The 23,813-nt window shown below is 44.4% G+C and overlaps 1 protein-coding gene across 1 annotated transcript; it reads right to left on the bottom strand.

Moving 5' to 3' along the window:
- Window positions 1-138: 138 nt before the first annotated feature.
- itga2b (integrin, alpha 2b) lies at window positions 139-23,813 on the bottom strand. The gene is made up of 30 exons (XM_088906199.1): window positions 23,521-23,813; window positions 21,864-21,994; window positions 20,894-20,991; window positions 20,311-20,476; window positions 19,473-19,522; window positions 19,232-19,277; window positions 18,120-18,245; window positions 16,940-16,984; window positions 16,584-16,627; window positions 15,563-15,628; window positions 15,190-15,242; window positions 14,136-14,347; window positions 12,333-12,518; window positions 11,586-11,631; window positions 11,259-11,366; window positions 10,873-10,928; window positions 10,547-10,698; window positions 9,950-10,069; window positions 9,466-9,533; window positions 9,009-9,156; window positions 7,940-8,032; window positions 7,684-7,763; window positions 7,167-7,247; window positions 6,315-6,420; window positions 5,195-5,347; window positions 4,380-4,487; window positions 3,158-3,271; window positions 2,717-2,818; window positions 1,616-1,738; window positions 139-1,153 (listed from the first exon to the last, which is right to left on the bottom strand). Exons 1-30 carry the CDS (start codon window positions 23,712-23,714, stop codon window positions 1,055-1,057), a joined length of 3,174 nt encoding a protein of 1,057 aa, XP_088762325.1. The 5' UTR covers window positions 23,715-23,813; the 3' UTR covers window positions 139-1,054.

The following is a 23,813-nucleotide window of genomic DNA, read 5'->3' as shown; positions in this document are numbered from 1 at the left end:
TTTCCTGTTCTTTGTTTCAAACCATTTAAAACAAAGCAGTAGGTGACTTGAATTTCCCCCATTCCAGACATTTTTATATGTTAACCTTTGAGTTCATGAATATGAACTTTAACACACATTGTGAGTTCACATGAATAATAATAATAATACATTTAATTTATACAGTACATCATACAGTATAATAAGAATCAGGGCTATTCAGACTTGAACGTTACAGAGAAGTGCACTGATCACAGCTACTCGAGTAGATCTAGCAAAACCTTTAGACTCCTTATTGATGCTGCTGAATACTCAGGATTACTCTTTAATAGACAAACCAGGAGACAGCTTTTGGTAACGCAAGGCTATCATCACAGTGCAATTAAATGCTGAACTAATCTACAAAGTCACAAGGTGAGAATTTAACAGGCAACGTGTTCGACAGCAGATTCAATTCATAGCATTATGAAGGTGACAGGTTAGACCTGAAAACATAACTCTTCACTCCAGAAGCCCACTGGATAAACTTCAATACGTCAAAATACTTCAAAATTAAAAAAAAAATCTAAAATATTTGAAAACCTAGAAAAGTAAAATATATTTTTAAAGATAACATTATCAAGAGGATAACTGTGAAAGAGCACATAAGGTTATAAATTCTCGGCATCAAAACGTACTGAAAGCAATGTGAAGCAATATGTATTTGCAAACCAGAATGAACTGTAATATATGAAGACTTACAGAGTTTAAACACTGTGATAGTATTACAGGAAAGCATCAGAACTTTTATCTTTTTAAAGTGTAACTTTTAACTTTTGACACAAAGGAAAGGAAAAAAATGAAGAAACATGATTAGAGCCCATGAGTGGTGAAATGTGGCTTTTTATTGCTCTGTATGCAAGTTAATATATTCTATAACTGTTCAGAGTGCTGTCGGTCTGTGTTGTGGCTGGATACTGTAATTCTGAGAAAGTCAATGGCCCATCAAATCCCATTAGTGTGCTCCTGCTCCTCACCTGCCTTCTAACTGGTTCTTGTGAGGACTGAACTACGCGTCGGGGAGCTCGGCACCCTCTTAATGCCCAGACTGAGGCATCTCTGCGTACTCCGACTGCTCAGGTTTGAGCTCCTGTGTGTCTTCCTTCGGGGGTCGGTTCCGTTTGAAAAAGCCAAGCTGAAAACAAAGCAGAGTCAGTTCTGTTCCTGCTCTGGAAAACAGGCAGGTACCATCAAGATCAAGCCAGCAGCCATATCACCCTGCAACTCACAGCTGGCAGCCCACTGGAGCTCAGCAGGGTTGAGCCTGGCCAGTACCTGGATGGGAGACCTCCTGGGAAATACTAAGGTTGCTGCTGGAAGAGGTGTTAGTGGGGCCAGCAGGGGGTGCTCACCCAGTGGTCCATGTGGGTCCTAATGCCCCAGTATAGTGACGGGGACACTAGACTGTAAACACCCACCCACTGCCCATTCCTCAGTCAAATTTACTCGTGGTCCCTAGAACAGCACAGCACTGCTTCCTGACTGCCTGCATGTTTCTACAGGAACTACAGAACCCATGCACACTGTCTTGTTCTTGGATCAAGCACGCACTCCCTACAGCTTTCAAAAAGCCCCCCAACGGACCGACTTTAAGTACCTTCCAGAAGATGAAACTGAACAGAGCCAGCAGGAAGAGCCCAGCGACGATGGCCACGACGATCCACCAGACTGGCACCTCCTTCTCCCCCTCCAAAGCTTGCCACTCCACCGCTGTCTGCGTCTGGAACAACATCAGCCCGACACCAGCACTTGACTGATGCTAATTTATATGCAAACCTCCCCGATTTCGGTCTTCAACACCCTACCATTCTTAGGGCTCATCACCTCCACTTCTATACATTTATCCAAAGTTATCAACAATCACATCCCGTTAAGATGCAGAAGGAACAATATAAGAGCAGTCCATCTGTCCATCTGGCAGGTGATCCAGATCTGGGGAAGAATTAGCAACCAGCTCCCAAAAATCTGCAAGGAGGTGCAGATAGCCTCCTCCAGTCTGCAGCCCTTGCTGATATCTGTTTCTGCTAGACTGAGTAGGACTGAGGTTAATAATCCCGGTCCTGCAGACCCGTATACTTGCTTGTTTTAATTCCACCTGAATGCTCAGTTAAATTATTAGATCTTAATATGCACAATAATATATTTAATTTACCCCCACTCATTTTTTTTCAGGAAAAAAACCCATAGTGGGCTGGTCTTTCCTAGTGTGCTAAATCTGTCCTTATGTGATTCCTCTTGGCACACCTGCTGAACTGTAGCTGTTCTGCGACTACCAGTCGATTGGTTTTTGTGCTTCGAGGACACAAGCCATGGGGATGGATTCTTACACTCTAACATGGGAGCTGTCGCCTTTCCACGGTTTTCAAGCAAGTCTGGGATACAGAGGAAAGGGAAACTGAATTTCTCCCTTTCCTATTCAAGAGAACATTGTGTTCAAGAGGCTTACTGTATCCCACACCTTGTCCAGATAATCCGAAACGGACAGACACGACTTACTTTGCTAGTTCTTGTTCTGATTTAATTTAATTTGAACCAGGAACTCGGTCGGACACAGGCACCTCGATAAAAAATGTAGCTGTCTGCATCACAGACATGACAGCATAACAGATTCTATGCCGTGCATGTTAAGACACTTCAATACATTTTTTTAAAGCATGAAGTAAAATCTCATTTTCCACACGGGCTCCTTTCGTCTCACCTCTGCAGATCCACTGGGAAGCACCTCCGGCTTGACCTTATACGGCATGCTGTGCACAGTGTAAGTGGCTACGGACTGCAGGAAGAAGTCCTCATAGGGTCTCTACAGAGGAAACCGTGATGCTATAGTTACTGTAACATGAAGTATCATCATACGTGCAGTTAACCAAAGAACGTGCTTGATAAGGGGAGGGAGGTTGGAGAGAATACTGGATATACTGTAAATTGCTAAGAAGACCTGGCACAAACATTGTACGATATTTTCGAAGAAAAAAAACTCAGTTAGGATTACAGCATTCACTGTAAAGTGCTTGCAATTCATGACAAATCCACTAATGAATGTCGATGGATGCAGCTGGCCTTTAGGATAAAAGAAAACGATTAATTGGACACATTTCGAATGACCAAGCTGTCCTGTTCAGCCAGCAGGCCCCCTCCTCACCTTCAGAAAGCTCTGGACCCAGAGTCTGGACATGATCTTGACCACAGCACTCCTGCCTCTCTCCAGCCCCACGGCCTCGCAGGAGAAGGTCAGGCACACAGCAGTGGAGCAGTTCTGTCAAGGGGCGAGAGAAGACAGTCATCCTACCCCCCTCTGTCTCAGTGAGTCTCAGTCCTGGACCAGGGTGACCCCAGTTTGTTCCAGCTTTTGCTCCAAAGTCTTACTCGCAGGCTGATTAATGTCGGTTTTCTATTTGGGGTCGTATTTTAAAACGTGCTTGCACCTCTCAAAAAGCGGAATGAGATTTGTGACTGGTATAAACGCTGTGCTAATTAGAAAGTTGCAGGACTGAATTCATTCAGCTGGAATGCAATGAATAAGGCTTGGAACTGTCTGATCCAGTGATGGCCTAATCACCTGAAACCGTTTATCATCAATTGATCACCTATTAGGAGCTGCTCAGTCAGAGATAAGGGAGCAAAGTTTTAATTAGCAAGTAGAGGAGAAACTGCCATAAAGTTCTATGTGCAGAAGCTGATAGCAGTTAGGCACTTCAGGGTATATTGGATACCAAGGACTGAGTGCAGAAAAAAGTATAAACCAGCAAGTAAATCTGCTACAGGCTACCAGTTAGCACTGGCCATTAAGGGCCCAGTTGGGACAAAAACCAACAAGCACTCAATGGAGAACCACTCTTCTATACTGTTCAAGGCCTGACAGCAATTTAAATAGTAAGCCTTAATTTTAGAGGAGGCTGTCTCCCTCTTGTGGCCCATCTGAAGAATGACAGCAATGTTTGATGTGATGATTTAACTGTCCAATAACATCGTTTGAACTGTAAATGTCTGAAAATGTTGTGTTAATTGTATCTGCTTTGACAACACTGTTATTCATCAGTCATGTCAATAACGCCCTTTGAGTCTGAAGTAGTGACTCAGTGATTGCAAGCAAGCAAGTGACTGGGCAGTGCATAAGCACTGAGTAATTAATTGGCCAATGACTAGGTAGTGAGAAAGTAACTGGCCAGCAAGTAAGTAGTGAGAAAGTGACTGGCCAGTCAGTAAGTAGTGAGTAAGAGATTGGTCAGTCAGTAAGTAGCGTGTAAGTGACTGGCCAACCAGTAAGTAGCGTGTAAGTGACTGGCCAGCCAGTAAGTAGCGAGTAAGTGACAGGCCCGCGATGTCCAGCTCCAGCAGAGCTCTTGAACTGGGCGGTGGAGTACCACATGAACAGGGTCCTTGCGCTGAGGCCCAGGAACCTCGGCCTGTCGCTTGTTGATGCGATGAGGGTGATCAGCCAGGGTTTTATTCAGAGGAGAGGGCTTCACCAGCTACAGCAAAACGACACACGAGACAAAAGTACTATATTAAAATACGTATTAAACATAATCCCTTTTTCCAGCAATCTTGAGAAATACCCTAAATTCCACATTTATGAATTATTTCTGCACTTCTCCTCCATGCACTTTAAAATGATTCATGGATGAATATTTTGGCCTAAAAGGCACGTTTGTGCATGAGTATATCATTCAGTTAAGGCCTGAGTGAACAGCTTCCAGAGGGGAAAGGAATGTCGTTTTCCACTGCGGTAAGGCAGAGAGAAGTCTGGTAAATGGGCCAGGTTCTAGATGAGCTGGCACTGTGGATCCAAGGCTCCCCCAGCAGTACCACTGAGGTCCCCCTCTCCCCGGCAGCCAGATCCCACCACGGCGAGCGAGAGAGAACACACGGCCACCATCTTTATCTCACCTGCCGACCTATTTGGCATGGCTGCCGACAACATCTGGATCGGACCCACAAAGCCACGCACAGCAAGCACAGCAGTGGACAAGCTACACACAAGGCAAAAGCATGAGGGAGCCCTACAGCTGTACACTAGATCTCTTTCCTGTCCAAACACAGCGCATCACAATCACCAGTACCATCATTACGCACAACCGAACGTCCCGCAATTAGAGTTCCGGCGGCACAGATGACACAGTGATACGGTAAAAAGGTCTGTGTTTTAAACAGGGTGTGGCGCAGTGCAGGTTCTCACTTTCAGAGTGTCGATCTCGGGAGAGGATGAGAAGCACGTCAGGTGCTCCTCGGAGGCGTTGGCAAAGACGTAGAGCAGGAGCTCGTCCTGGTAACGAGTGGGGAACTCCACCTCCACTCTGGCATTGACTGTGCTCGGGCCCAGGTTGTGTAGCTGGAAGAGACGGCAAAGCGATTGCTGGGAATGTTGAACTAATGCAGCGCACGGGCCCGTTTAAATCCCATCTCCAGCACAGGACAGCACAGTCCAGCACAGGACAGCACAGTCCAGCACAGTCCAGCACAGTCCAGCACAGGACAGCACAGGACAGCACAGTCCAACACAGTCCAACACAGTCCAACACAGGACAGCACAGGACAGCACAGGACTGATTTTGGCAGCAACTCGGACAAGAACGCCATCCTTAACCCGATTTGTGCAAAGTTCATGACCAATTTAGTTACCAACAATAATATACTCACATTCTTATTGAAACGTTATTGTCCTATTTCTACATCCGACTTACATCTTCTGTCACATCAGTTATCTTTATTAGACTGCCAGATATATTCTTTGTCTAGATACAGATATTAACTATATCCAAATCTTGACTATGTTATTAAAACAAATATTTTTACACCATTTAAGCAATGTACAATTTTGTACATTCAGAATTGTACAATGCATATAATTTTATAAAGTTTGCAGATCTGTGTGTTATCCTTAGTTTCTTGAACAGAATTACCTCTAAAATGTAACCTCTTTCTGTATTTTCTCTACCTTGGGTTCTTTATCTTACCTGGGGCAGGAGGTCAATATTTCTTTCAGATACTGTAAATATCACTATGTTTCCCATCTTTGTTAAAACTAAAATAATCAACATAGAAAACCAAGGGCTAGAGAACACAATTGGAAAGCACACCATTGGTGCACTGGAACTGAAATCAGGAAGTGTTTTATTATGCAAAGAGTGGTGGGTGTCAGAAACAAATTGTCCAGTTGTGTGGTTGAAGTTGATTTCCTAGGAGCCTTCAACAAAAACAGCTGAACAGAATCCTTGGATTAAAAAGCAGTCAAATGGCCTCCTCTTATTTTGGTAGATTTCTTTCTCTCCTAGAAGTGTTCACTACGGGAAACATACTTCATACACATGCTCCACCAGCGGTCCGATGTCATCAACAACTTGAGGGGGTTCCTTTGGCTCCCACTTTGCTATTGGCAGGACCTGCTCAGCTGGAGAAGAACCCCTGGAAATCACAAATTGACGATGAAGCCATTTTAAAAAAGGGAAAAGCCTGGTTTCATATTGTTTCTCACAATTAGCATAGAAAAGCAAACACTATGGCTGTTCCACTTGTCAAAAAAACAGCAAAAGCCACACATCCAAATAGGTCATGTGCAAATACTTTAAACGCTAATGTTTAATACTATTACCTTCTTGAATTAGTCGTTTTACTAATAAATTAGTTGTTTTCTCAAAAATGACTGGTAAAATTTTAAATTATTGTAAGTGAAAAATGGTGCTCTCTCTGGGCACTAATGATTATGAGATGAAAATACTAATGACAGCTCGCAAAATCATTCAGGAACAGTAAATGTTGTGGATAACAGAGAATGTTTTAAACCTCTCTTAGTTTTATTTTCCAAGGCCAGGCTTCCACCAGTTCCAGATAACATTTCTAAATTAAGAATACTGTCTTCAAGGGGATGTGAAGTGCCAGGAAACTGATCCTGGGGAGAGGGCTGTCAGCCTGTTGCTGCCATGCTATGGTTTTCCTCCATATAGTCTCCATGGCAACGGGCCTAGTGACTCCACCAAGCCTGATCTTAAAGAGTAGCAGTTTATTATTTTTAACAAAACACATAACTGCTTTCAGAATTACAAATCCAATCTCAAAAATGTAAAAAAAAAACCCCATCCTACAATTCATTTAATTTTTCTGCTTTGCTTAAACATGTCAAAGTACTGCAAAATGAAAAGAGACAGACAAACCCTCGTAATTCCAGATGGGCCACTGCGCTGACATTGACTCTCAGAGAGACCATGTTGCTGTTTGGACTTTGACTGTTTTTGCTTGAAAGACAGTTCAAATAGAGAAAAGTTAAGATCTCACCTTGCTTTCCATTTCCTCTGTAACACTTTAGAGATGTGTCTAATAAAATACAGATTATTACATATGTTTGGCCACAATAAGTAAGGCTTTTATCATTAACAGATTAATACATGGCAAACATTGGGATACTTGAAATATGAACAAAAACATAATGAGTATGTGTTCTTGAAATACTGTATTTTCACCATTTATATTGATTTAAAAAAGAACTACAAAGCATTTTCTAAATCCCCAAAAATATTAAACAGCATTATAGGCTTACCTGATGCTGTTTTCATTGAACAGAAGCCTCTATTGAATAAAAGGATGCCAGCAAGCAAATTTGAAACAAGCATTTTGGTGCTGGATCAGATCTTTGATTTTAACCCCACATTAGTTCAGGAGGGTTGAACCTGCCTTTTTATCTGCAATTGAAACAACACGCTGCTCCCCGCCTCTTCCAAGTTGCCGACACTGAAGTAGAGACCCGCGTTCAGCTGGAGAGGAAAACACAAAAGAAACAGATTGATTCTTCGTGTTCCAGGGCTTGTCTTATTATTATAGTGTCTCGATAGTTCACAAGCACCATGATAGGCCCCTCTATCGACCCACTGTTCACTCAAGTACATGAAGTATTCTCAGATGGCCCAGATCCTCTAGGCCATTGAATTACCTTCTCCCCTGTTTTCATTGGGTTCCCCAAATTGCACATCACCACCACCGTCCTGTTCTCCTTCTTCTGATTACACATCAGCCCGCTGAAACCCTAGAAGACAGATAAAAATGCGTGTACAGCAGTACATGCTGATCAGCATCAATTATTTACAATTCAGTTATGCTTTAGAGGTGGAAAAAGTGGTCCCTGGACTGTCATAGGCAAGCACAAACAAAGTGAGCTTCTCCTTTGAAACATTAAGTTGTAGACAGGCTTTGACAAATCCAAGGTGTTGTGATTGTTTGGTGTGCACAATGGCCAGTATCCAGCAACACAGCACAGAAGGGTTAACAAATACACAGCCCTGTATGTGGGCTTTTGAGAACACAGGAAGGGCAGTTGATCATCTGGTTTGATCATTCCTGGGACTCTTTGAGACAGGACAAGACTTTCAAGTGGACCCTGAACTAAAAGACATTAGTTTTTCATTGCAAAGAAGTTGCTATCCCTGCCGATCCAGAGCAGACAGCTCATTGATTGCTATTACTGGATTTGTTTTTACTTGTGAGTCAGCGAAAAACAAAGTTGATACATTACTATATAACACAAAAAATTGGTTAATCTGTTATTTCACAATGATTGATCATGATGATGAAATGATTGTTTGTATAGAGAGGTATTCTTTCTCTACAAGGTATGTGACCAACAATATGCAATTTAACAAGTAAAGGTTTATTCCATGCTGAAAAGAGAGAAAAGAAACACTGGCTGGCAAAGAAGGCTGTGGGTGTCACCTGAAAAGGGCTCCACAGCCGAAACATTGTGTTTCTTTTCTTCTCTTTTCAGCATGGAATAAACCTATTACTTGTTCCTTTGCAGCCTGTGCATGCTGACGCAGCTCCCTCCTCAAACAACATTCCATTTCGCCAACTGAAATGGTAAAATGCAACTGACAGCAAACTGGGATGTTGGTCAGTTCAACGTTTTTTCAGCCTTAGGCTGGCTGTACTGTCCTGTCCATTCTCATAGGACCCCAGACCCCGATGGTATCCTCTAAATTAAGGGGACCAGAATCAGGAGCAAGCACCTCTCTTTGCCTTAGCACGCCCTGGTAATGTGTGTGAGGTGGGGGCCAGATGTACAGCTCTGCCTCATAGGCTCCCTCCCCCTGGTTCTCTGCGCCGATGGTCAGCAGCACTGGGTTGTCATCTCCGATTAGAAGTCGCTCCATCTGCCTGCAAAGAAGTCAACTCAAGCATCAGGAGTTCAGGCCTTTTCCTGGTAAGCTAAGAGCCCTCTTCCGTGAAATAAGAACCACGGATTTGGCTATTAAGAAATCTGTGAATGTTCTTGTCTGAGGCATGAGACATCTGCAGGTTGCCAGAATCTAAGAATGCTATGAGCTGGACAATGCATTCAGTTCATTACGTGACTGAGCTGGAATGAGGATGCACAGACCATGTGGTCCAGGACTGCAAAGCTTTCCTAAAGCAGCAGCACGGACCACAAGGAACAAGGAACAAGATTAAGGAAGTCCTACTCACATGGCAGCAGAGAGCCTCAGGTCTGGAATGCAAATGTTATCAGGGCCGCAGTCCAGGACAATCCGAGTCTGTAACACACAAAAACATGCATCTGTGCTGAAAGCAAAGAAATTCAGGCTCTGCGGGCAGGACCTGCACTGAGGGGTCATCATGTATACTGTATGACACAAATCAACAGCTCTATTGTATTTGCACTTTATCCTTCATGCTATGATCGGGGGGCAGTGGGGGGGACTACATCCGATTTAAGTTTCACATGTGCTTCCCTGTCGTTTCCATACCACACCTCACAAAGCTTTAGGGTGCTCTTGCCACTCTGCCTAAGCGTGTTAAATTTTTGCGTAAATCAAGGCAAAACTGATTTTTGCGTAAAGCAAGCTTGTATAATGGCACACTGGGAAAATACACATCCAAGCCATCAAGGGCTCCCAGCAGACAGCATCAAGACTTAGATCTTTAAGTATCAGGTACAGCGGCTCATCACCTGGACGACTGCAGCCTTCTGCCCATGCAGAACGGCCACTGGCGAGCGCGAGTCTTCAACGAAGCTGTAATTCAGGCTGATGAAAATGGGGCTCAGCTTGTCTCTCAGCTCTGACTCGTCCTAAAGACATAGAGATGGGGAAGCTAACATATAGGAGCAAATACGATGATGCTTTATTTTGTTTTCCCAGTCAATCAAACGTTCAGGCCGTGTATAATATTCAATTCAATTAATTTTTTTATAGCGCCTTTCACAACAAGGTTGCCCCAATTAATATTGCAGAGTTGTGCCCCCCCAAAGCACAGGGACCCAACAAAGGAGGTGTTTCACACAGTGTTGGTGGCTCATAATTAAGCATGTGTTACTGCTGAATTCACACGTCCACTCACATGGTCCCATCATAGTTCTCCACATGGGAGCTCATTTGCCACAGTGCGATGCCAGGCCTTTCCCAGGTGAAAATCCCCAAGTGCCTTTAGAGACCCGGAGGTTTTCCAGCAGATCGTGCTTGTGTTGCGAACACCAGTAATCGTGCTGGGGTCTGTACTGTGTGTGAGAAGGCGTGATAAGGCAAGGAGCAAACAGGCCAAGGCCTACCCTGAGGTATGCAGTAAAGGTCTTGCACATCAACCCAGTGTTTCTCTCTATAGACATATTAAATCGATCCTGTGGCTGGTTAGAGTCCAGGAACAGAGTCCTTCTGTGCAATCTCTGTTTCATTCGGTCCAAATTGATCTCCGTGTCCAGGTCTGAAAATAAAAAGCATTTAGAAAATGTTTAAAATTGCACTGTGCTTCAGATTGCAAAACTCACAAGGATTGCAATACTGAGTGGAATCCTTAAATTGCTTCAACTAAACGCACAAATTGAGTACAAATTCAGAGTTGGAGATTACTTGTTTTAAAAACAGAAATTGCAATTACCTATCTGTTCTGGTATGTTTTTCCCTGACACACTTACACACATCCTGATGTTAAAACTGAAATACAAAAAAGAGAGAATCAGCTCTTGATTTCATGCACATAGGTTTTAACAATAGTGTTGGAAGATTCATAAGTAATACAAATGAGGCATTTCGAGCTCAGGAGAAGGAAGAGCTTCTTAAATAGCACTATTGATTGGGATCTCCTTCATGTGCAATTGGCCTGCATTTTTTAAAATAATAAACTATTTTATACAGAACCTTCAGGTGCAACCCCCTGAAAGTGCTTTAAATAAAAATCCAAGTGCAATAATCTGTAATTTGGGGGAAATAAAACACTGTAAGGCAGGTTCAAGAGGGAGGGAGTATGATCTTTTTCTTTCTTACCAGGACACAGACATGCTGGTCTTTGGAAGATGGCATATCTTTTCTTCAGGATTGAGGACGCTGGGGCTGAGGGACAGGGTGGCTTTGGCCCTAATGACTGCCAGGGATCTATGAAGGAGAAGACCACAGCAGGGCACACAGTTTGAGCAGGATGAAAACTCTCCTTCTTAAATATCAGAGCTCCTTCTCTCAATCTCTTAGACCACCTTGCCAGTCGCTTTCAGATTTCCAACAAGAGGAATTCTAGGTCGTATTCTGAGGAGTGTGAAGGCATGTCACACCAAGAAGGAATTCAAGACATTTTCATGTTGTTGCTTGTGTTCCTACCTGTACACAGCAACTCTGCCAGCACCCCACGCTCCAACAACGAGGTCTGTAAGACAAAGTAGCCCTGCATTTAAATCGAGCTCTTCTCATACTGATAGTGATTGCTTGTGCATTTACATGACTGATTGTGGTAACTGCGTGGGCTGACCATGAATCTATGTCACTGCACTTCTTTTTCATGCTCTGTTTAAGGACTGTGTGTTACGGACACTGGGAACAATTTATGTCTCTGAACTCCTGGTCACCGTTCTAAAATGAGAAATTGAACTTTGTTTTTGTACCCCAGGGAAAATGAGCGATCTTCACAAAAACAAACCTCTACACTGTAAAAAGACAAGTTGTGTCACAGAAGGCCCCTACAATCCCATAAGAACGCAGTATTATTTATCTAACTTGTCAGTTAGAGTTTTTCAGACCTGGGCTTTTGGTTTGACCTTCTGTGTATTTGAACCTGAAATCATTGGCGGAATTGTTGAATTACGTAAACAGCATTTACTTGTCTATAAAACCCTTTCAAATGGTCATCCCTAATTCCGATCTGATGGGAAGAAGTATTTCTTCTTCTGCAGATTAATACTTTGATTAGTGAGAAATAATCCACCAAATTATTCCACAATAATTTTGGATAAGGCAATAACCGTACTTGGCGCTTTTTAACTGACTTACTCAGCAAAGCCTGCACAAAAATGTCTGGATATGTCTCGGGTTCACATTAGCGACACGAGTGAGACTGGAAGTCGTTCCCACCTGGGTAGCCGTTGTCATCGATGTCAGTTCCTCCCCTCAGAGCAAACCCAAATGCTGCAGGCAAAGCATGTGAGGGGAACGGGCTCTCGAGCAGCTGAGCGTACTGCGCCCTCAGTCCGTCACTCTGACCCATGAAGATAAACACACGCCCCTCTCCTGCAGAAAAGGGGGCCCCCACAGCTATATCTAAAACAGAACAGCAGGATAAAAGGCAAAAATGATAAATACCTGCTCAGCGCTGCAGAAGAGCAGAGCCAGATCACATGGATGCTCTGAGAAATGCTTTGTTGGAACAGTAAGCCAATGCACCTTGGAGCTGGACCACTGCAAAGAGCCTGACCACTGCAAAGAGCCTGACCACTGCAAGGAGCCTGACCACTGCAAGGAGCCTGACCACTGCAAAGAGCTGTACCACTGCAAGGAGCCTGACCACTGCAAAGAGCTTGACCACTGCAAGGAGCCTGACCACTGCAAAGAGCCAGACCACTGCAAAGAGCCTGACCACTGCAAGGAGCCTGACCACTGCAAAGAGCCTGACCACTGCAAAGAGCCTGACCACTGCAAAGAGCTGTACCACTGCAAGGAGCCTGACCACTGCAAGGAGCCTGACCACTGCAAAGAGCCTGACCACTGCAAGGAGCCTGACCACTGCAAAGAGCTTGACCACTGCAAGGAGCCTGACCACTGCAAGGAGCCTGACCACTGCAAGGAGCCTGACCACTGCAAAGAGCTGTACCACTGCAAGGAGCCTGACCACTGCAAGGAGCCTGACCACTGCAAAGAGCCTGACCACTGCAAGGAGCCTGACCACTGCAAAGAGCTTGACCACTGCAAGGAGCCTGACCACTGCAAAGAGCCAGACCACTGCAAAGAGCCTGACCACTGCAAGGAGCCTGACCACTGCAAAGAGCCTGACCACTGCAAAGAGCCTGACCACTGCAAAGAGCTGTACCACTGCAAGGAGCCTGACCACTGCAAAGAGCCTGACCACTGCAAAGAGCTTGACCACTGCAAGGAGCCTGACCACTGCAAGGAGCCTGACCACTGCAAAGAGCTTGACCACTGCAAGGAGCCTGACCACTGCAAAGAGCCTGACCACTGCAAGGAGCCTGACCACTGCAAGGAGCCTGACCACTGCAAAGAGCTGTACCACTGTAAAGAGCCTGACCACTGCAAGGAGCCTGACCACTGCAAGGAGCCTGACCACTGCAAAGAGCTGGACCACTGTAAAGAGCTGGACCACTGCAAGGAGCCTGACCACTGCAAGGAGCCTGACCACTGCAAAGAGCTGTACCACTGCAAGGAGCCTGACCACTGCAAAGAGCTGTACCACTGCAAGGAGCCTGACCACTGCAAAGAGCTGTACCACTGCAAGGAGCCTGACCACTGCAAGGAGCCTGACCACTGTAAAGAGCTGGACCACTGTAAAGAGCTCAGAGGAGACAGAGAAGCAGCAGTCTGAACCTTGCAAAACAGAAGTGAGGTGCATAGTTTTTGTTTTAAACTTGGAGACACCATTTTTTATTATACACACACACCCAACATGGACAGCCGGGAGAGACCCGGATGACTAAATCCAAGCCCTACTCTGAAGGGAACCAGAATCTACCAGAATCCCGGTGACAGTCTTGCGTTCGTGACGCCCTAATTCAACCTGCACTCTTCGAGGCGGGAGCGCCCTTGCTGACAGAGCCCCCCTGGGTGCCCCCTCTTCTGTGATTGCTTACGTTCCGCTGTTCAGGTTTAGCACATGGAAGAGCCGGGGCCTACAAGCACAACAGCTACAAAAACCTGGGCTCTCACCGTTAAAGCCATCCTGATCGATATCTCCCAGGGGGGCGATGGAGTTCCCAAACCGGCCGTACACAGCCCCGCCCGTCAGCCTCTGGGTGGGCTTCTCGGAGAAAGCGCCGAGCTGCCGCTGCAGGAACAGGGACACCTGGCCGACCTCGTGCAGCTTCTTGTCTGACTGGTGCTCCATGAAGAGAGGCGCCCCGATCAAGACGTCGTCTCTCCTACGGCAAGCAGGGGCACAGGGGTCACAACTGCGCCCTTTTAAACTTCTGTCCTAGATCCTAGATCAGATCTCCGGGGCAGAAGGGTCGAGCTTTTCGTCCCTGCGGTTCCCAAGGAGATTCTCAGGTACTGGAGGAGAGGAGAGCCATTTCATCCAGTACAGTAGTTCAAGCCTGGGAGAGAGAAGGTGGCGATGTCGCTGTCGTCTGAAATAGCGCAGGATTGCTGAAGGGCTGCAGGGGTGCTGTCAAGGGTACTTTTTCAAGCACAATGTAGTAAAGGTATGAGTAACAAATGAACATGCATATAAAAAAATAAGAGAGACTTCGGAGTTACAATGTACACACAATAGGCAACATCTGTAGATGTTAACAGCAAGCTGTTTCAGGTGCAAAAGCACTCTAGCATAACAGCAGATTTGCTGGGTGCTTGGAGGAGGGAGAGAATGGGCTATTCATGAATCTGGGGAATGTGGATTTTATCGCAGTTTAGCAGAGCTTCAGCAAGACATTATTGTCTCACAGAATGGCCAGGTCACTCCAAAAAGCACACCAGTCTTCATGCGTGTTAGCGCATTACTTGCACCATCACCTCTTACCAGCAGAGGGCACACTCTTCACCCATTCTTCCTGCCAGACTTCAATACAAAGGGTTTAAACCAAGAAGAACTGGCACATTACAGTGTCCTGTGCCCATATTATAATTCCTTTATCCGAAAGAAATGAATAATGGAATATCTTTCCATATACAGTATGCAGACGTACATGTAAAGTTGGCATCAATTTCAAAGACTGGGGCTTGATGTGACCTGTAAATGTATAGAAAGATCTAATAGCCTTACCCATCATTGTTAATGTCAGTCACAGCCACACTATGACCAAAGAAGGACGCTACCTAAAGAAAGAATAATGAAGATTTTTTTTCTCTCAATGATTACTTGTGCACCAGAATCGCACAAACTTCAAATTGTACAGATCAGTAACACATATATACAGTAGTGATCAGAATAATGAAAGGGAAATAGAGCTATTGCAAACACAGATTGGAGGTTGTGGGAAAGTTACACAAAAAAACCTTCAGATTTCTGCAGAAGGATACTGTTGCTTTAGTAGAATATTCTGCCGGTCAAAGACGACGACATCAGAAAACAGTAGCTTAAAAAAGAGATTTTCATAAGACCAAGGCACGATTTGTAATTGATAATCAGTTTTTACCTGGGTGCCGTGGAAAGTGTGGATTATATGCAAAATGTAAGATGACATTCCATTGTAGATTTTCACCTGGAAGGACATCATACAAAAAAGTAAGATTCTCCTTTACAGGTGGCCAGATACAGATGCAGCCATTCAAAATGCATGGTAAAACCCCGTACTGCGTGAATATATCTGCAGCTTAGCGCTTTATACTGCGGTATGTGACTGGCTGGCCAAAATGACCAACAGGCGACACTCGCGGTGCATTTGTTGTTAGTGAAACGATTGCTTCATTTATTCTCTTTACCGTGCATGTTTAAATCCGCTTAATACGGAATTTTACAACTAAAGGGAAATTTTGGTAGCTGAGCACAAAACTAACAGGAGCATAACATCTCTGAACATCATAATTATATTAATTTAGGACTATAAACATTGTGTAAGCTGTATATGGCTGGTATTGGTAGTTTAAATAAAAAATACACACCAGTATTCCACTTTCTTCATAAATATTTTAAACATCAAAGTCTTACTTACTGTGGTTATTTTGGAAAAGTTTTTATATGCTCCTTCTGACTATATTAAGTTTATATACTTTTTAAAAAGTCATAATGTTATAACCTTTTCTATGAATACTTGCGCTCCTTATCACAGTAAAACAAGCATTATTTTAAGAATTTGATTAATAGGGAATATAATATGGAATCGCATATATAAAGAAATTAATAATGATATTTAAGGATTTATTTATTTTCATATAGCTCAAATAATTACCATAGTCCAATTTCTTTGTAAACATGGTATGTTTTGGTATGAGGCTGTATGTCCACAGTGTCCTTCCTGAACAACGACCCTCCTGAACTAATGCTCATTTTAAATGGCTGGATCTGTATGTCCCCATTAAAGAGGTCTGAAGCCGAAGGAGTGAAGACACTTACAAAGCACCACAGACACAGCCCTTTACAGCCACTCAGTACGCAGAAAGACAAATTAATGGACAAAAAAGAAGGGACTGTGTTTGTCACAGAAAGAAAAGACTTACAGAACCAGCTGTGTGTCTGTCATTTGGAACGCCCACTACATAATCTGCAATGGAAAACCAACATTATAGAGTGTCCAGAAATGAAACAAAAGGGAATAAAAATGGGCTTGGATGACATGAACTCCAGTTTGACCTCCCTAGGATAACGAGGAGTTTAATTGTGTGTTCTCTCTACCTGCTTTTTAAAAAAAAATAAGCTAACGATCACTTGAGAAATTCAGATTTTTGTGTGGCAAGTAATGCTTTGCTATTCCTCCTGCTGGGAGATCTTGAGTGTGGAATGTAATGTCACCAAATGCATATCCAGAAACCCAGGACATGTACGTGTAACTGTAAAATGGACTTCAGGAGCTTACCTGGCGTTGAGTCCCCTGTGAATTCTCCTACTGCCATGGAGTAGCCTTGGAAAAGAGGGAAGAAGGGATTTAGAAAAAGAAATGTCCTACTAACCCGGGCACTACTTCGCCAACAATCAACAACATGGCTGTTTGTGCTTATCGAATACACAAGCCCCTGGGGGTCCTGCTCAGAAAAGGGTCTTGTGTAGTAAAGGGCTCCTACTGAATGAGACAGGTGTATCTCCAACTACATTTGCAAATCAATGACAGAACTATACTGCATGGAGTTTGTACGCCAGCAGCCATATCACCCTGCAACTCACAGCTGGCAGCCCACTGGAGCTCAGCAGGTGTGAGCCTGGCTGGTACCTGCATGAGAGACCTCCTGGGAAAGCTAAGGGGCCCTTAACCTGCAGTCTGTGTGGGTCCTAATGGCTCAGTATAGAAATGGGGACACTATACTCTAAAAAGGTGCCGTCCTATGTATGAGACGTAAAACCAAGGTCCCGACTCTCTGTGGTCATTAAAAATCCCAGAGTGTTTCTTGAAAAGAGTAGGGGTGTTACCCCAGTATCCTGGCCAAATTTCCATCTGAACTTCCATCATGGCCTCCTAATAATCCCCGACTCTGAACTGGCTTCATCACTCTGCTCTCCTCCCCACTGAGAGCTGGTGTGTGGGGAGTGTACTGGTGCACTATGGCTGCCAAGGCATCATCCAGGTGGGGGCTACACACTGGCGGTGGTGGAGGGGATCCCCATTACCTGTAGAGCGCTTTGAGTGGAGTGTCCAGAAAAGTGCTATAGGAGCGTAAGGAATTATTATCAATAATTATAAGATGTTCTCCCCATGATCGCAGGTGTTCGCTCCCGATGCTCCAGTGGCAGGAATCCCACAGTCCAAAGATATACTTTAATAGGCTTGTAAGAAAACCGGCCCTGGTGGCAGTGTGTGCCCTACAATGGACTGGCGTCTCATCCAGGATGTACACCCTGTCCTGCACCCACTGCTTGCTGGGACAGCTATGGGCTCTGCCGTAACCTCGTTTTAGATCAAGTGTTTAGAAAATGGATGGAGGGACAGAACTGTACAACCCCCCTCCCTCCCCGCTCATGCTTCTGTAAGCAAGCACAGACATCCCCATCACAGGTGTAGTGGTCCACCTTGACTTCTGGCAGCCCTACAAACCGAACCTTACCGTAGTACTCATCGTATTCGCTTTCACGGTATTCCACGGAGAGAGTCTCTGTACTCATGGTGCGGATCGGATTTTGAGGTGAGAAGACTCTGAAGATCTCCGACATGTTGGCAGCAATGATCTGGCCTTTCGTGAAAGGGAAGGAATTGCCAATTTTTATTTTTAATCCACCGGACAGTTTGAAGTCTTTGAACATGAGGCGCAATTTGCTGTTTTCGCCCCCTCACATAAATCCTATTCATTTTTCAAGCAAAGAAAGAAAGTTCAGTTTTGCACCTTGTAAACATGACTGCGCTTTAAATAGTTTACATACAGAATTCGGTGTAGGAGATCGCGCTGTCCTACACACACCCCGTCACGTTAAGTGCATTGCTGGAATTGTAACAGCAGAGGGCGCTCACGTCACACGATAAAGGCGCTAGGGAGGAGGGCGAGAACTTGCATTGATCGTGAGTGAAGGATGTCTTTGCTCTCATAAGTGGTTTTTAAAATTACTCCAGAATTAAAGGAAATTAACTCTAACTCGTTAATTAATACATCTTTCCTAACTGATACCGGCACTTAGGGAGCCCATTTTGGCCGTTTATTATTTGGTCTGGCTGCTGTTCAAGGTTTATATCTTCCATTACTTAACTCCATACCTGTTCTTGTTTCACTCTGCACTGTTTCCCATTTTTAAATAGGGACCCATAGGCTATTAATTAACACCAGACAAGTGGAAAATTCAATTAAGCTATACGCTTTCACAATAAATCATTCAAAACACATTTTACACTGAATAAGAAAAAAAAACACCTTAATAGTTCTACTGCAATGCCTCAACCTGTTAATTAAGCCTTAACGGTCAATTAAGTAAAGAGGTTAAAAGTACAATTTCCACAGTCGTGGTAGGATCTCCCTGGAAGAGTCCCGAACCCGGCAGGACTACTTTACAAGACATGGGAACCTCCCCTCAGCAGTGTCAGCACGTTTGGCAGATGCAACACGCTCCCAGTCGTGCTCCCATGGTAACCACGGAGATGACCCTGTGACCTGACCGGTCACTTGCTGAGCCCTGCAGGCAGGAGATGGAAACCACTGGCCACTCAGTAGCTGCAGCGTGTCATACGTACCTTGAAAGAAATAGCCCCCAGGGGCCCCCAGTAAAATCTTTCCATCCTGAAAAAAAATTAAATTCTTATAGAGAGCAAGAGAATTCCTCCGGTTTTCAGTCATTTTTGACATGTATTCCATGCACTTAAAAACTTAAAAAGTCAAATTAAGTTTTTGATGGAAGTCAGTTTTCAGCATGCATCTCCCGACTGCTGTCTAACAGTGCTGTATAATCATAATGAACAAATATAGAAGTGATACCTGTGTAATATCAGAGCTAAACCCAGCTTCACAGTATCGGCGGTCTCCACCTGAAAATAAAGCACGGTCAATGATTCATGTCATTTTCTTTGATCGTTTTCTGTCCATTTGTTGGTGAGAAAAATGTACCATAAGATTAAAAAATGAACCTATTTATCTCCCTTACTTCCCCTCCTCCCCCCCCCCCCACATTCCCTCCCCAAAAACAAGGAACACCCCAAAATCCTCAGGCACAGGAAAAAAAACAATAGAAAAACAGGCTCATTTTCATTTCTAATGATAAGCATATAGGATGCATGGTCAGAGAAGGAACATTCTGTTTTTCATGGTGGTATAAACGAATTGTGGTGGTGTAAATGTAACGGACACTTTTATCCAAAATAAAATACAGCTGGAACAAATGCGGGCGACGTTTCTTGCTCATGAGTACAGCAGCTGTATCTCTCTGGAGACCAGAAGTCCAGATTCAGTGGTCAAGTGTCAGTGACATTTCTCGGGATTCACCAGAGTGGCTCTGTGGCTCAGGATCTGCGCCTGTGGCTGGAAGATTGCTGGTTCGAATCCTGCGGCCGGCAGAGAAATCCTACTCTGTTGGGCCCCTGAGCAAGGCCCTTAACCCCAACTGCTCCAGGGGTGCCGTATAAATGGCTGACCCTGCGCTCTGACCCCAAGCTTCTCTCCCTGTCTGTGTGTCTCATGGAGAGCAAGCTGGGGTCTGCGAAAAATACAAATTCCTAATGCAAGAAATTGTTTATGGCTAATAAAGTGATCTGATCTTTATCTTATTTTTTCCACAGCAGAGAGGTCTGGGAAGATTAAGGGAGCTTGTGCTGCTTACGGTATCCGTTGCTCTTGTAGAACGTTTCTGTGTTGGTCTTCCTGCAGGGCGAGTAGTCCGCCCACGTGTTGGACTTCATATCCAGGATCTGGCAAATCCCCACTGGCGTTTTTCCTGAAGTGTCGCCCAGATCCTCGACGTTCCATTCGTAGAGCGGAGCACAAGCCTGCCGGAGAGAGTACGGAGGAAGGCTCACAGGACATGTGAGGAGTCCCTGCACAGCAAGATGGCTGCCAGAAGGCTTTTAGAAATCCCGTGCTGGGCCGGTCAGTGTTGCCCCTGGTGAGTAAAATCGTGTTCGCTGCTGCTGGACATCTTCACGCTGCGTCTGTGGCTGGCACGGTGGCCGCCGTGGAGAGAAAACACAATTCGTCACCACGGTTTAAACTCCCTAGCCACAGCTGCAGATCCGCCCAGGAGAGAGAAGGGGAATTTCAAGGAGAAATCTGGAAACCAAAGATTATCAAGGGAAGCACATGACATCAAAGAAAATGCGTCTCGTGTAATGATAACAATATTAAAACGGTTTTCCTGCTGTTTGAATCTACCCAGCTATCCAAGTAACATTTTGGAGCCTACTTACCGCAATGAGATCTTGTTTGGATCGCACACTTGCTCCAAACCACTGGTGGGATTTATGCTCTGTTAAAGTCAGATGCCCAAATTTGTAAGTTCCATCACCTGTTGAGGAATAAAAACAGCTTGGTGGGAAATTCTTCACTCGGGCTGCAGTTTGAGTTTACTATGGAGCTAGACAGCAATGCTTAGAAATTCCTGCACTGCTTCCATGAACATTTTCAAGCCCAAAATCTTATGAAAATCTTAGGAAACTACATTTCCTGGATATTTTGCAGTTCAAAACACTAACCAATTTAAGGATGAATCCAGCATTTTATTACAGTAAAAACATTCAACTCTTAACTTCCTACCACACCCATTTAACTACATTTGTTTTTATTTTTTTGCACTGATGACTGTACTGTGCTGGGAGGATGAGGAGGGGCAGGCATGCTCCTCTGACACACCCACAGAATGAGTCATCGGTCATGTGACAGACTGTGAGCACCACACTGCCTCACAGGAGGGTCAAAGCCAATTGGAGGAGCAGCAAGTCTCCTGATACACCACAAGCACCCAGGAAGTCACAGGGGCATTTTTGTTTAAAGAGATCCCTGCTCAACTAATCCCAACTCTAACCCCCCCCGCCACTACCCCAACAATCCTCTTCTAGTTGTACACTGCTGCTCGTGACCCGCCCCCAGCTTGAACCTGCAGCCGCTGGGTTACAGAGCTCTGAGCCAAAGCCTTCACTGGCTGAGCTACTGGGGCACCAGCTGCACTGTAGTTTTATTTATAGAATAAGTGTGTCAAGAGGTTCTTTGTTCCACAGCTCAACAAGGAAAAAAAAAAGTCAACTAAAAAATAATAATAAAAGTAAAAAAAAAGTCTATAAAAGTGAAAAGCAATCAGTCGAGACATTAGAAGTTTTGTAGCCGAAGTCACGATTCAGCTGCGTGACAGTACATTCGTGCTGAAGACTTTTACCACATTACCTTTCGTGTCAAAAGGCAAAACATCACATGTTCCTCCCTGTGGTGGCCAGGAGCAAAGGAACACTGAACCACCCTCTGTCACGCCAGGCTGGCTTGTGTTGGCCTTGGGAGCCCCAACGACCACGTGAACTCTGCCGTAGGAAGAAACGGAGAGAGATAGAGAACGAGAGCTCAGGTTTTCAAACCTCGAAACTCTCCCAGAAGCGTCTGCTCCAGTAGAGCACCTCTTTGGTCTTGGAAAACATGTGGGTCAGCTCAAATACTGCTCCTGAGCCAGCTGATACCGATTTCAGTGAATCAGAACTGAAACAGCGTGCTTTTGTTTATTGGAGTGGGTTAAAAACCCACGTTAACAGGTAACAGAGACCCACTGACCCAAAACAGACTTGCAGCAGGGAAGGGGGGAGAGGGGGCTGTCCTGCAGGCAATCAAAAACAAGAGTGAGATTACATACAAAACAACCACCTCATGAAAACAACAGCAACAGAATAAAAACATACCTGCATCAGAGACCTCAAGGCATTCTTTTTCATGGCTACAAAATGGATTTCTGAGGAACCCTTGTAAATGTCTGTAACATGGAGGATGCTTTTAAGGTGAGTGCATGTGCATTCTATAATGGTGTATGTTGTGAGAGAGATGACATTTTCTTCATATGATGACACTGGTGAGCCCAAGGGAGCACACATACTGTAGATTAATTTTGTTAGGATGGTTATACAGTTTCACTAATGGTGGTCTTCTTTCTTTGCACAGACCGCACTTGAAAAACCTGGACAAAATTATAGCATTCGGAGAGGCGGACCATATTAACTTTTAAAATACCACATTTTAATATAACCTGTAGTTATTTATTCACCTGTCTGTAGCTATGGGCATTAGAAAGGAGACGGTATTCTAGAATGAGACATATATGACACACTGCGGCCTGAGAGTTGGCACCTCCCTGAGCGACAGTGACTTCAACTAGGGGTTAACGTATTTCACATACACTGTTTATTATTCATTTTTTTCACTCACACACCATTGCCTTTCCAAAAATAAACCCACTGAATCTGTAAATATAAACCCTTTTGGTTATTTAAGAAAAGACCAGTTTCAATTAGACAAGGGGATCGTGTTAAGAAATTCTAACTCCCATTATTGTATTGGGGATTCACAGGCTTTTCCTTTGCATAGTAAATGAAACATATACAGTAGGAACAAAACGGCTGAAATATTAAAACCATCATCTTGTGATCCCTGAAAAAGTCCAAAATCGGATGAGATTTTGATTGCAGCAACCAACCCAAGCACCTGCTCTTGAGTTGAACTCTTCTATTGCACTGTATTTGCCGAGTGATCGATGAGGGAATTTTTAGGACTCATTAAAACGTATTTCCTGAGCTCCTTCACTTCAGTTTTATGCGCCGAACAGGACAGCACAACAGGACAAATTTTCTTTCTAATCTGCCTGCTAGCAAGTGCCTTTGCAAACTCTGTCCTGTTCGTGCATTTCTATCACAGGCTCTCATTTTAAAGCACAAATGAAGAAACGCAGCTCGAAGAGAAACGCTGAATTAACCTTTAAAAATGAAAAGTAGCTTTTACCATACAACCTGGCACATCCCATCCCAAGCATCTTAATGTTCCATATGAAAAAAGAGGTGGCACTCACAAGTTGTTACTTTTCTGATAAAAATCCACCGAAAACCCAAAATAGCTCCCCTCTGGCCCGGTGTAGATAGATGGGGTCTTGAGGTCAATGTTTATGCCGGAGGTTGTGTAGAGAAGAGCTGCAAAGAGCAGGGGTCCTGCGGCACAGAGGAGGTGCCCGCCCTGCGATCGATAACCCTTACACCCCCTCACCATCTTCAGAGCCGCGCCGCTTGGCTTCGATGTCTTGAGCCTTCTGTCTTGGAAATTTACAGTCAGCTCTCAGTGGTATAAGACCATTCGCGGAACTTATCT

The sequence above is a fragment of the Atractosteus spatula genome, chromosome 26 (genome assembly GCF_055471065.1).
Source record: "Atractosteus spatula isolate fAtrSpa1 chromosome 26, fAtrSpa1.hap1, whole genome shotgun sequence".
NCBI classification, from domain to species: domain Eukaryota; kingdom Metazoa; phylum Chordata; class Actinopteri; order Semionotiformes; family Lepisosteidae; genus Atractosteus; species Atractosteus spatula.
The sequence above is the reverse complement of the archived record's forward strand: the minus strand, read 5'-3'. Positions and strand labels throughout refer to the sequence as shown.